This window comes from Lactuca serriola, chromosome 1 (assembly GCF_051521515.1).
Source record: "Lactuca serriola cultivar US96UC23 chromosome 1, Lser_US96UC23_V15, whole genome shotgun sequence".
In the NCBI taxonomy this organism is placed as follows: Eukaryota; Viridiplantae; Streptophyta; class Magnoliopsida; order Asterales; family Asteraceae; genus Lactuca; species Lactuca serriola.
The window spans coordinates 42,511,343-42,525,729 of record NC_136408.1 but is presented as its reverse complement, the minus strand read 5'-3'; the positions used below and the strand labels follow the sequence as shown (position 1 = coordinate 42,525,729).

Below are 14,387 nucleotides of genomic sequence, written 5' to 3'. Positions count from 1 at the left end.
GTCTCGTCTAAGGCTAAAAATTGATCAAAAACTATTTTACATATGTGAGTGGGCCTTAGGCGCTTTTATGTGTTCGCACAAAGGGGCTAGGTCACGCGGTCCACACATAAGAGGTCACGCGGTCCGCACATAAGAGCCTCCATCTCTCTCTATTGGTAAATGTTCGGTAAACACAAATTTTTATTTCCACTCAAACGCTTAGGTAGGGAAATTAGCAAATTTATTTAATGATTTTCTTAGTCTTTTGCAAATCAATTGAGATGTTGCTACTTTTCCGTAATTTTCTGCTTGTAATGATTTCTATGAAGAGCCTCGTCCAATGTTCTAACAAATTCTTTGATTACAAGTTGACGACCAATTTGAATGGTGAGTAATTCTTAACATTTCATACCTCTAAAAAGATTACCCAAAAGAGAAATCTTGCATATCAAAAGTTTTTTAAACCAAAAAGCTTTTGAAGATTGAAAAAGTTATTGGAGAACATTTTTCAAGCCAAAGTTTTTACAATGATCTTGTTAATTAACAAACTTTTATCAATATTTCTTTTAATTATTGTGTGGGTTTTATATGTTTTCAACAAATTATAACTGCCACAATATAAAAAGCAAATTTGAAAGTTCATATGTTGTAAATAAATAATAAGTTATTTATTTTTGTTATAAAAACCCCACCAAAAAGGGTTCCGATGGTATTAGTCTTAGGACAATCAAAAACAACTTTAAATTGGTACGTGGTTGGGTCCACAGTAAAAGCATAAGGTGTACGAGTTTTAGTTCAGAAACCAGCTATTCAGTTAAAGAATAAAATAAAAACGTCAACAGCAGGATTCGAACCTGCGCAGGCAAAGCCCAACAGATTTCGAGTCTGTCTCCTTAACCACTCGGACATATTGACCAATTTGGTTTATTTGTAAACGTCATCTGTAATAAATACAATCTATTTTAACAAATGTATAAGATAATGAAACTAATAGTAAGTTTGTTTCACTTTATTGGTTAGATTTTATATAAAATAATGAAAAGCTGAAAAAATCAAAATTGTGATATATGGGGGCCATCATCTATCTCCCGAATCTTGACTTCAATCCATTGATAAGAACATATAGTAAAATTCTTGGATCAATCATAAATTGGGTATAACTATGACCTTACCACAATTATCTCAAGTTAACATTTCTTTACATTTGTTATTTATATATACATATGTTACACACTAACTTGCAATGAACAACGACTAATCCTCCTGATGACTAGAGCTTCTTATGCTCCAGGATTTCGATTTCAGTTGTCAAATTTCCATCATTCGAATGCGGGTTTCCGTGTATTTCTAAAAAACCGCTTTAATGTTATCATCGGTATTATTCAAGACTCGCAAAGCCGATTCATAAGCCGTGAAAATAGCCCCGTTCACAATAAAAGCTCGACATACCGTACTTCCAAATCCACGAATCAACACACCCATACCATCTTTTCTAACACTCTTCCGAAAACAATCAACAATTCCGTCATACTTCACCGGAGAACTTGGTGTTTGAGCTTGAAGTCTAGTTTTAACCACATCTACAGGATAACAACATAGCCAACTAGCAACTCCGGCGAGACCTCCGGCGAAAATCATTGTTTTGAAGCTCTCTTGACTACTTTTCCGGCAGCCCGGGTGGAATTTCTCTCTCGCGTATTCGTATGACCAAAAATAGACACCGTATGAAGGTGAGTCTCTTATGATCGTGATGGTTAACCCTCGGAATAGACCTTTCCAGCCTTCGGTTCTCATGATGTTTTTAGCGACGCTTAGTGGACCACTTTCTGATTGTTCGTGTAGTTGTAGTCGGATTTTTACTAGTTCAATAGGAGTTACCACGAAGCTTTGTATGGCACCAGCTCCAGTGCCTCCTAGTGCAACACTTCCATACGAAGGAGGTACTGTGGGGGATCTATAGGAGTCCAATGCTCGCGACAGGGTGGCATTGCTTTGAAAGACCACTGCATTCTGCATTTTAAATATTCGTTATTCGAAAATTTTAAAGTCGTCAGATATGACAAGTATGATCGGTTAGGTTGCATTTGTTATGTGTCATACAGTACATGAAAGTACAATACATTAAAACTAAATTGGAACTAATTTAATGTAAATGGGATTAAAATTTGCAAAAAGAAAGTTCACCCAAAAAGGTACTAATCCACTTTCGTTATGAATCTAAAATATTTGTATCAATAAGGTCACGAATGTTTCATTGTGTGTTCAAAGTGATTGTTGTAAGTTGAAAGATCAATTAGCTTATTCGATCTAAGAATAAGTAGATAATCTAACATTACTTCGTATATGTTATTCAAACTTGATGCTTTTGGCAAAATTTGTGAATCTTAATCACTTTTATCAAACACTTGAAACTAATTATAACTCACTTTAGAGTTTAGACACACATTTAAGCACCCTTTAATTAGAACTCCCCAAAAGCATGAAGTTAGTAAAGATGGTGAATCCACATATGAATTTTCAACTTGTTCACGTGTTTGAGATTTTGCAAGAACAAAGTAGCGGTTGTTTCCGAATCTTTTATTGAAAGGGTTAGATGTATATTTATGAAACAATATTGTACTTTCTTAAATTTATGCAACAAAGTTGCTTTTTATACAACATATGCAATAACGTTCTACTTTAAATAGGTTAACACATGATTACGTAATCCACGTAAATGGTAAATATATATAATATTTAATCGATGTAATTTCATCAGGTAACGGGTTCCAAATTACAAAGTTGCATATCTTGGTTGGTACTACAACGAAACGTGGTTGTATATTTCGTTTAAAACCCCATTTTTGTTGCTAGAATTGAAAGAAATAAACAAACAAACAAACATTGTTGCATGGTATTTACCAGACTACATATGAAATAGCTCATGAAATATGAAAATGGGGGAAATGGAAATGGAAATGGAAATACAAAACCTGAAAGGTAACAGTGGCAAGAGGCGCACCCATGCCTCTAAAAAGGGCAAGTGGGCCTTCTTTAGCTGCAATATTTTTGAGGATGCTAAACGCAGAACCCACCTCTTGACAGTTTTGTTGTCTGACTCTAACGGTGTCAAGAGGGTATCCGGCGATAATTCCGGCGATTCCCCCAAATCCACCGGCCAGAAACTCTTTGCCCCAACTGCTTGCAAGAAACTCCGGCCAAAAATCCATCTAATGAATCTTCTATAGGTACCATATATATACACATACATTCAAGAAATCAGGCTCGATTATACAACACAAAACATGTCAACGATGTATGTAATCAATAAACCTCCATTCGGGTTTGCCCGGCTCAACTATATAGCTTGGTGTGGTTTTCCGAGCATTTAGGAACTTTTTTATATGAAAAATGTAAGAAATATATTGGAAATTGAATTATGGGCACAAATTGTTTGCTTTATGTTATGAAATAAAGAGAGAGAAGCTAAGAAAGTGGGTGTTTCTAGATGTGGGGGATTCCGAAAGAAAAGCCTGCCCATACACTAAGAAGTGGCTTGTAATAAACATAGGGTAAAAAGGAAATAAAAATAAGTCAAAATGGTTGCAAACTTGGGTCATAGCATAAGGTTTTGGATTAGGTTGTAACTTGTAAATTCGATTAGTTCTGTAACGAGTTCAAATAATTTTGAGTTGAAGTGAATCTAGTGTCTAATAAGAGGCGAAACTTATTAGTTCATGAGGTATACATGCAGTGGCGGATCTAGTGTCTAATATGACCCCCACTTGTGGATTCTAACCCCATTTTATTAAAATGATCCTTAAAAGAAAATCTTCTTGTTGAGATTATTCCTTTTGGCATCCACTTTTGCTGAAACCTATTTTTGTACTATTTTTAACATTAAAAACTCTCCAAAAAATCTCAAAATTTCAGATTTTTTCTGCTTTCAAAATTTTGTTTAGTTTTGCATATAAGATAGACCAAGTAATGTTTTTTTCTTGATCTACCACTGTATACATGGCACGAGCATTTGTCGTGGCAATGTGGGTTTTCTTTCGGATAAGCAAGAGGGAAGCACCACACCAACTTTGGTGTACTCCTAACGTTTACACAAAGAGAAGAAATGAGTGAGACGTAAGAAAAAGATAAAGAGAAGTGCACAATGTGGCATCTCATAGTGCAAACCACAACAACCAATGGTTGTGGTGTCATGTAAGCACAACGTCATCCTCAGGATAATGAGAACATCCGTTGTACTTCTCTAGCTCGTAACCACAAGACTTTTAGTATAGGTATATTTGATGGCCTTAGCTAATATATAAAAAACTATAATATGTTTGAGTTGTAATGAATAAACTTTAATGTGGGTTGACACACATTATATTGAATTATGTTGGCCTGTGTTTTTTTTATTAGTTTAATTCTTATTTAATTATGAGAAAAATTAATATAGTAGGTACATATAATTATGAGAATTGTATTTTATATACTCCAAGAGTGACTTTTAGCTGAAAACGAGCTCTTGCTCAAGAAATGATTTTCCCAGTATTTGCTTTTGGGAAAAAATAAGGTATTATTTGTTATTTAAAAGGTAAAAGATCTACAGTTTGCGGATCATATCTACAGATATCTACAGAAGAAGAGATAGGTCAAACGTCTGTAGTCTGCAAGAAAATATTGATTGTTTTTAAAGTTTGCATGTTGCTAAAATAGAATGAAATTTAAATAAACTATTTTTTTTAAACTTATTAGAATTTTTTAACACTAAAATTTAAATAATTATATTTTTACAATACTGAATAAAGAACTCACCATTCAAACCATATTTCCTTATAAGATTATGAAACATGAATCATGTAATAATGCTTCTTTGTAAAAAAACATTTTCTATAAAATATTAGAAAAAATATAAAAAGAAATTCTTGTAAAATTTGATACAAAAACATTCGTAAAACATGTTTTTCTAAGTTTATAACATAGCAAGGAATAACGATTATAACTTTTTTTTGGGTCTAATTAAAAAAATACTTAAAATATTGTGTCTTTAATAAAATTATTTGAACTTTTGAATAAACCACACTAAAAAGTGATAACTTTATAATTAAACGTTGTGTGTTTTTTACTCAACCTAAGCATGTTTTTTTAAGCCTAGAAGATGTGAAAAGTGGTTGGACTCCAAAAAAATGGCTTGTTTTTTACTCAATCTAAGCATGTTTTTTTAAGCCTGGAAGATGTGAGAAGTCGTTGGACCATGTCTGCTCCAAAAAAATGGCTCGTATGCAGACATTTTTTGGTTTGTGGTTTTCTAAAAAACAAACGGTCTGCAAGTAGAAATGTTTGCACATTGTTTGTGTGGCATAGGCATAAAAGGTCATTTGAAAAAGAAAAAAAAAACACCTAAATGTCTTTTGTAACATTTATCTTATTTTCAAATACAATAAATGTTATTAGTAAATTAGTAATTGAGAATATGACTTATTAAGGTAATTAACTTTTCGTTTTGTTCACATCTAGGTAAATATTTTTGTACACATCCAGGTAACAAACTTGTTGGAAGTGTTCATATATGACCATTATGACTTGTTGTAGCAGGTTACATCCGGCTTCAGCAGGTCATAATGGTCATATGTGAACACTTTCAAAAAGTTCGTTACCTAGATGTGTACAGAAAAAATGGTTACCCAAATATGAACAAAACAAAAAATAAGAGTAAATTACACGACTGGTCCTGTGGTTTGGGGGAATTTATGTGTTTGGTCCCTAACTTGTTTTATTTAATTCAGATGGCCCTTACTGTTTATTTTTGTTGTGCGTTTGGTCATTGTTTTACCTAAAATGACTATTGTGCCCTTATTGATTTATTTTTTTAATTAATTTTCTTATTTATTTATTTATTATTTATATATTTAAAAAAATTAATAGACTCACATCTCCTCACTATAAACCTGAAACCACATTTGAGAATTTTAATATGGGTCCCAACGGTCATCATCTCATCTCTCATTATCCTCAACTTCTATTTCTTTTCCATATTTAATGACATCGACGTCTTCACCATCATTCTTTTTTTGGTCCTTCAACTCTGGTGAACAAACACCATAGCCCACTGTCTCTTCATCTTTAGTGGGTTGTGGTGTTGATTCGACGGAGTTAAAGGGCTAGAAAAAAAATGGATGGTGAAGACATCGATATCACTAAAGATGAAAAAGAAATAGAAGTTGAGGAGAATGAGAGATGAGATGGTGAGGAGATACAAATATATGGGGTCTGTTAATTTTTTTTTACATATATAAAAAATAAATACATAAATAAGAAAATTAATTTAAAAAATAAATTAATAAGGACATAATAGTCTTTTAGGTAAGAAAGTACCAAGGCGCTGATAATCGACAAAAATAAACAGTAGAGACCATCCGAGTTAAAAAAATAAATTATAGACCAAACACAAATTCCCCAAAACCACAGGGACCATTCGTGTAACTTGCTACACTAGATCATAATAAAGACTTCTAACAAGTTTGTTATTTAGATGTATCAAAAAAAATAGTTATCCATATGTTAAAAAACCAAAAATTTAACGACCTTAATAAATCATATTCCCTGAGTAATTGTAACTTTGGACGTGTGGTTTCAAAATATTAGTACTTGAAGAAATAAAATTAAATCAAATAGTTAACTAATGTTGTATGTTATTTGGTGATTTTACATTCATTTCAATATCGAGCTTTCTCTATACGTTTTTATACAATTTTCCAAATCTGATTTATTTTCACCAAAGTAATAGAATTCAGTCATTTTTTTTTACTAATAAGCACTCAAAACTGATTATTATGACCAAAAAATATATAATAAACACTTTAGATACATAATTCTTGTTCTAACACCAAAAACATGATGTTTTCCTCATTGTGACTACAGCATACAATAAACACTTTAGATGGACATTCTAACACCTGGAAATGATGTTCTCATGATTTACACATGAAGACAACACAATTCCAGTTAGGTTTAACCATGGGATTGAGTTTTAAAAGAACTTAACTTTTTAACCTTCACCCAAAAGCCTGCCTTTTTTAAAAATTTAGAACTCATAACCAAAAACAAAACATAACCCGTTCCAGATTATGACAGAGTCAACATACAGCCTAAACAACATCTAGACCAAATATCACCATGATTATTACAAGCAAACTGCAAAGGTTTATACTGAATTTACCAAACACATTCAGCTAAGATATTAGAAGCAGGATTCACAAATCACAACATAGTAGTAATAGTAGTAGTATATGCAGCAACTTCAGCTCATTTCTTCCCACTTTTCTTCAGACCAGTACCTCCCAGTGCTCCCTTCTGAGCTTTGGCTCTAAGCTCCTTAAGTGCCTAGAGTGCACATTAAAAGTTTAGCAACCTACTTTTCAACACTTCAAATAAAACATATAGAATACATAATAATCTCACCTTTTCCTCGTCCTTCTTCTTTTGAATGTTGGCCTTATCTACCTGCAACCCAAAACGTACAATTTTTTTAGGGCTAGCTTGAATGATGAGAATTAGGAGTGCATTCATGTATTTTGCACAGACGAGTGATTGTGGCATTAGAGAGGAAGGGTTGTATTGTGGCATTAGAGAGTAAAGGTGCTTTTTGAGTCCCATGTTTTTAAATCAATATATTGGATTTAAAGTATATAGCTTCTGGTCTCCTATCCAGATAATGAACCAATTACAGCAAAATATTATATTGACGTTCACAGCTTTAACTTTGAGTTATATGTTGCAAGAAAATCAAGTCAGCTGAACATCAATATCAGCTAATAGTCTAATAATGAAGATCTATGGTAAATGAACAAGAAAAAGAAAGGTAAAACTTTAAGAAAAAGGCTTCTGCAAGGAGTTCAGTACAATTGAGCATGTCTATTAGGAAAAAAAAGATAGATAAAAGAATTCACCCAAAAAAACAGTATAGAGAGAAGAGGAAGACCATAAAGTTGAACTACGATCTAGCAATTTATCAAATCAACAATTGTCTATCACAAGTAAAAACATCAATCATCAACAACTGGAATCAACTTACGATACAGAACTACAAAACAAATATAGGGACGGAAGAATCAATCAATAAAGTTGGTAAAAAATACCTCGTCGTATTCTTTCTTCTCAGACTTGGGTTGCTTCAATGGCTTTGCTTTTCCTCCTGCCCAAAACAACAAGTTTTGAATTAGAGGTTGCAGTTATTGCAAGAAACTGGCAGATCGAATCATCCTGGCTTGCGAAAACTAAGATTACGAAGAGGGTAAACTAAGGAGTACCTTGCTTGGACGACATGATCGTTTAGGGTTTGATGCTCTAAAGAAACACGCAGAATGGGAAATGAAATAACCTAACCTGAACGCTAACTTCTGATGCGTTCGAAAACCCCTCGACCATATTTATAGTCGAGACAGGTACGATTTCGCACACTTACCCCAATAGTCTGAATAAAAAAAATAAAAAAATAAAAAACATTTTAAAAATAAGAGGAACTTGACAGATTTGGCCTGTGGTTTGTTTTTTCGTTTTAAAATTATTAATACAAATATATTTTAACTAGGGTTTGTTTTTTGGTTTTAAAATTTCGCACACTTACCCAATAGTCCACATTTATCTCTTAAACTTATTTTAGTGTGTAAATTTAATCCTTATTACCGATTGATGCGGGTTAAGCCAATCATTTTGTGTTTTACAGGATTTTAAGAAAAATCAAATTACTTACATGACTATTACATGACATTACCCTTTTCAGCCCTCATTTAAGATGAACAACAATTAAGGTCTTATTACTCACTTTCCCGTTCTCTCAAAACATCACTCTAATTCCATGGATGAAAATCAAGATCTTCCAATAGTCGATGTACATTGCAATGGTACTTTTGTGTCTAATGTTAGGTCTTTTGTGTCTAATGTTAGGTTAAGAAACGATAAATAAAACAAATTACTTACATGACTATTACATGGAATTACCTTCTTTTCACCCCTCATTTAAGAAGAACAACAATTAGGGTTCAATTACTCACCCACCCTTCTCGATCACTACCTTATTACTCACCCTCTCATTCTCTCAAAACATCACTCTAATTCCATATATGAATATCAAGATTTTCCAATAGTCGATGTACATTGCAATAATACTTTTGTGCCTAATTTTAGGTTAAGAAATGATAAATAAAACAAATCTAAGAAATACAAGAAAAAATAGAAACGAAAATCAAAATCAAAGCACACAAAACACAAAGATTTAAGTGGTTCACACTATCTTCCGATAGGCTACATGCACTGTCGAAGCAGAGAAAGAGAGAGAGAGAGAGAGAGAGAGAGAGAGAGAGAGAGATTTTATTCCACGCATGTTTTTCTACTACCATGTTACAGATACGGTCGTTCATAAGTATATAAACGACAAAATTTGACCTGAACATTTAAAAGGCCAAGCCCGACTGAAAAACACAAATAAAAGAAGCCCTAGAAGTACCTTTCAAGTAACGCATCAGCCACTTAAATCCTTCCAAATGCACTTACACGAATTTTAACATAAATCTGCTCGCAACTCCCACTACGTGTATAATGTGTGGTCTGGTGCACACCATAGCATACATCAAACTGCCAATTGCTTACGCATATGGGATTTGGCCATTTCTTTTTTGTCTTCATCCGTCTTTAGGGACTGTTTCTTGGAAAGTTTTATCTAACTTCCCAAAGGTGTACTTCTTGGTTTTGCATCAGTCATGTTGAACTTCTCTAGAACCTTTTGGATATTCTTTTGCTGAGAAAGCTTCAAAGTTCCGACAACTCTATCTCTGACTATGCTCATCTCGAGAATTTGTTTGGCAACTCCCAAGTCCTTCATCTCGAACTCTATGGAGAGTTGTTGCTTTAGTTTGTTGATTTCATGTATATCTAATCCAACAACCAACATATAATCAACATATAATAAAAGAATAATGTAAGAGGACCTAAACTTCTTCAGATAACAACAATGGTCCATCTCACATCTCTTGTATCCACTTTCTGCATGAAGTTGTTGAATTTTAAATATCACTTCCTTAGGGCTTGTTTTAGTCCATATAAACTCTTCTTTAGTTTACACACCAAATTCCCCTTACCATTCACCAGGAAACTTTCTAGTTAGGACATGTAAATATATTCCTCAAGGTCACCGCGTAAGAATGCAGTATTAACATCCAACTATTCCAAATGTAAATTTTTAGCAGCCACAATACTCAAGACCAGTTGAATAGTAGTCATCTTCACAACTAGTGAGAAGATTTCATAGTAATCAACCCCCTCCTTCTGTTGGAAACCCTTTAGAACTAGTATGGTTTTATACCTCTTGTTTCCATCAGCTTAATCCTTGATTCTGAACACTCATTTATTTTGCAAAGCTCTATTTCCTGCTGGTAAATTGACCAACGACCAGGTATGCTTCTTGTCAAGTGAATCCAACTCTTCCTTCATGGCTTTCTTCCATTTTATATAGTCTTTCAGTTTCAGCACCTCTGGATAGGACTTCGACTCTCCATTCTTTGTTAGTAAACATGTAATTAACCGGTGAAGAATATTTGCTATTGGGTCTCCGATCTCAGGTCGATCTTCTGAGATTAGGAGTTTCAACATTTGTCTGATTTGGGGCTTCGTTTTCTGACTGATCTGGGATTTCGGGTTTTGAGTCTTTATCTTCTTCAAAACTTCCACTGACTTCATTATTTACTGTCTCTTCAGTACTCTTATTTTGTGAGCCTTCACCTGTTTCGGGTTGTAAAACATCAACATTTGTTAATTCTTCAAACACCGCCTTCTGACTTTGTTTGATTTTGCTTGGATTCGTAACTAGATCATCTTTATATAGGACTTATTCATTAAAAGTGACATCTCTGCTCCTGATCACTTTCATAATTTGGTTATCCCAACATCTATATCCCATATCATCCATCTCGTACCTAATAAAGATACACTTCTTAGCTTTGGCTTCAAGATTGTATTTTTATACATCTTTACCCTTGACATAAACATTACAACCAAAATACTTTAAGGTGAGAGATATACTTCTCTTTTCTGTTATTCCTCTTCTGGAATTTTAAACCAATGGGGACTAAGGGTCTACAATTTATAAGGTAAGCAGTTGTAGTGACAAAGAACATGGTTTGGCATGCAGAATTAAAGTTTGCACAATTGAACATGGTGATGTGGGTGTTTAAGAGATATATTGAATGTATATGGTGTTACACAAAAAGGATCTAGATCTAGACTACATAAATAACACATACTTACACACTCACTTTTATATCTCTCAAGCACACCTCTACAAGTGGTAAGAACCCACTATTTATAGAGGTGTTTACATGTCTCTCTCTCACTCTAACAAACAAATGGGTTTAAAGGCTAAAGCACCACATGCAAGTGGGTTTTACAAAAGTCAAACATTTACAAAGTCATGAATGAATAACTTTGCACCCCAACATTCTCCCCCTCAAAGTTAGGAATGAATGACCTACTTCAAATCTTCAAAAATCAAGCACTACGCGGTTCGAGCCTCAAAGGTGACACATGTCGAAACGAACTTCAATCTTCAATTCTTCCATGATTCTTCAATTTGGGCTCTAGGATGTGAGACCATACAATCCGAGCAGCAACGAATGATCAAGAGTATTCCAAACTCCAAATAATCACCCAAAAGTTGCGCATAAAAACACATCCCAAAAATCTTCAATAATTCCAAACCCATTTCGAATACGTCACTTCCAAATTTCCAATTGCATCATCTCGTAATCTTCAAAACTTCAAGATCACTTCGGTCTTCAAATCCGCGTAATATGAAAAATTCAAGTTCGAATTTCCATATAAAACTTCTCCCCCTTTTTATAATCTAAATTTGATTATAAAACTCCAAAGGAAAAAGAACATGCTCTATTCGGAATTTTTTCATGTTAAAACTCCCCCTTAACATGTGGCATAAACTTTGTGCTTCAATCCGAAAAACCCAAAAATAATCAATTTTTATCGTCGTTCACGGATCGCCTTTGACATAATTTCTCAAAAATGGGTAGAAATTGTCTATTTCAAAATTCTGCGGTGACCCGGTGCGCCAAAAATAGTCAAATATGCGAAACACACTCTCATTTGCGAAACTGGGTAAAATGTGTGAATTCGCACAAACTGCAGGGACTAGATTTGAAAATATTTCAATTTCTCAAAATTTTTACCCCAAATGCGAAATTGGGTAAAATTTGCCATTTTGCGAAGACTGCAGGGATGCGAAATGAAAATTCTATATTTTTGTCAATTTATAATCCCATTTGCGAAGTTGGACCATTTGTATTATTTCGTGAAAAGGCCAAATGCGAAACTTATTTGTTTTCTTCTATTCACTAACTGTGAAATACTACGCATGTTCCATTCTCACACCTTTCGCATCTTTCTCCCACTATAACAAAATATGCGAACACAACACAATGATCTTTTTCAACCATTCGCATTTTCATTTTGTCATCTAATGCGAACATTATTCTTGAGACTCAGATGCGAACTTAACTTTGAGTCACTCATATGCAGAACTGTTCTTGATCTCAAATGTGAATATCACCATTACATAACAAAATGCGAATTAACATCTTGTCTGACTTCCAAATTGCGAACCAAAATCAATATGCGAAATCAAGTATAAGAACCAGATGCGAATGGATGCTATCATCACACCAAAGACTTTGATCGAACGACACCAAAAACGAATTCGTAACTCCAAAATCATCCAAACTCAATATCGATTTTTAGGAAACGAAATTGAAACAAAAACATCACACTTCGCATTCCATTCAACCACTTGTTCATCCAATTTCATGAATTTGACCATCAAACGCAACTGATTTCAACTTTCGTTAGTTTGACTTTTCAAAGTCAACAAACCATAAACATGATTTCGATGATTCTGGGGTCAGATTTCCGATCAAACATAGTTTTCAAACTGTTCTACATACCCCAACTTACTTCTCGATCGAATGTTGTTCGACCCAAAATTGTTTTCATCAATCCATCGATTCCAATCGTGCGAACTGTACTCAATTCCAAAATTAACTTCTCGCACATCAAACTATCGAAATTGAAACACAGTTGATATTTGTTCATCTTTGATTTATTATCACCCAAAAATCAAAATTCGATTTCAAGTGATTCTTCAATAATCGAACTCAATTTTGACTTCAATCGATCAATTATGTGATTCAATTTCAGTTAAAATAATCGATTTCGACTAAAGGAATTTCTAATCGAACATTCTTCATACAATATTGAAAATCGATTCACTGTGAAAGAAATCAAAACATAAAACTCGATTGAAACAAACTTAACAATGAAGAACAATATTATCAACGATCGATAAAATGTCAATATCAAACGCAATCGGATCGATTCAAGACTAGATGAATCGATAGAAGAACAATGATTAATATCCATCAACGAAACTGGTTTGATACAACCGACTATTGAATCAACATACAAGATCTTGGTTATTGATTTGCTTAGAACGAGAAGATAGATGTTGAACGTATGAAAAGAATCAGATGCATCGAATATACTAGTTGGATTACAAGTTTGGGCTCAATGTGTTTGAATGAACAGTAATGGATTTAATGTGATTATTTGGGCTTGAATCAATGAACAGTAATCACAAATCATATTTGGCTTGAATTTTGGATTGATGAACAATAACGAAATTTTGATTTTAGACTTGATAAAAAAAAATTATTGGATCAACAATGAGATTTGAAACTAATTAGATCCAATGAATCAAAACGATAAAAAAAACAAGAACGCAAAGCATGAATCCAAATATTACGAGAGATCATAGAGAGGGACTCACCAAAATTGCTCAAATTGCGACAAAAATTGCCAAACCGAGAATCGTTCTTCAAAAGTCACGTTGATCGTGAAAACCAAGCTTTGATACCATTTGTAGTGACAAAGAACATGGTTTCGCATGCGGAATTAAAGCTTGCACAATTGAACATGGTGATTTGGGTGTTTAAGAGATATATTGAATGTATATGGTGTTACACAAAAAGGATCTAGATCTAGACTACATAAATAACACACTTACACACTCACTTTTACATCTCTCAAGCACACCTCTACAAGTGGTAAGAACCCACTATTTATAGAGGTGTTTACATGTCTCTCTCTCACTCTAACAAACAAATGGGTCTAAAGGCTAAAGCACCACATGCAAGTGGGTTTTACAAAATTCAAACATTTACAAAGTCATGAATGAATAACTTTGCACCCCAACAGCAGTTATGCTCATTGCGTCTGCCGAAAACATTTTTGGCATCCCTGCATGTACCCCCATGCTTTTAGCTCTCTCGTTTAATGTTTTGTTCATCCTCTCTACAATAACATTTTGCTGAGAT

General features: G+C 33.7%; 2 protein-coding genes and 1 non-coding gene across 3 annotated transcripts; all 3 read right to left on the bottom strand.

Annotated features, from left to right (window-relative positions):
- Positions 1-812: 812 nt before the first annotated feature.
- On the bottom strand, positions 813-894 carry TRNAS-CGA (transfer RNA serine (anticodon CGA)). Its single transcript has one exon. It is a non-coding gene; the product is annotated as a tRNA-Ser (tRNA).
- Positions 895-1,047: 153 nt separating this feature from the next.
- LOC145085847 (mitochondrial arginine transporter BAC2-like) lies at positions 1,048-3,537 on the bottom strand. The gene is made up of 2 exons (XM_079023549.1): positions 2,952-3,537; positions 1,048-1,989 (listed from the first exon to the last, which is right to left on the bottom strand). Exons 1-2 carry the CDS (start codon positions 3,186-3,188, stop codon positions 1,327-1,329), a joined length of 900 nt encoding a protein of 299 aa, XP_078879675.1. The 5' UTR covers positions 3,189-3,537; the 3' UTR covers positions 1,048-1,326.
- Positions 3,538-6,898: 3,361 nt separating this feature from the next.
- Positions 6,899-8,394, bottom strand: LOC145085831 (uncharacterized). The gene is made up of 4 exons (XM_079023548.1): positions 8,265-8,394; positions 8,094-8,149; positions 7,417-7,458; positions 6,899-7,338 (listed from the first exon to the last, which is right to left on the bottom strand). The coding sequence occupies exons 1-4, from the start codon at positions 8,278-8,280 to the stop codon at positions 7,261-7,263; spliced, it is 192 nt and encodes a 63-aa protein (XP_078879674.1). The 5' UTR covers positions 8,281-8,394; the 3' UTR covers positions 6,899-7,260.
- Positions 8,395-14,387: the final 5,993 nt, after the last annotated feature.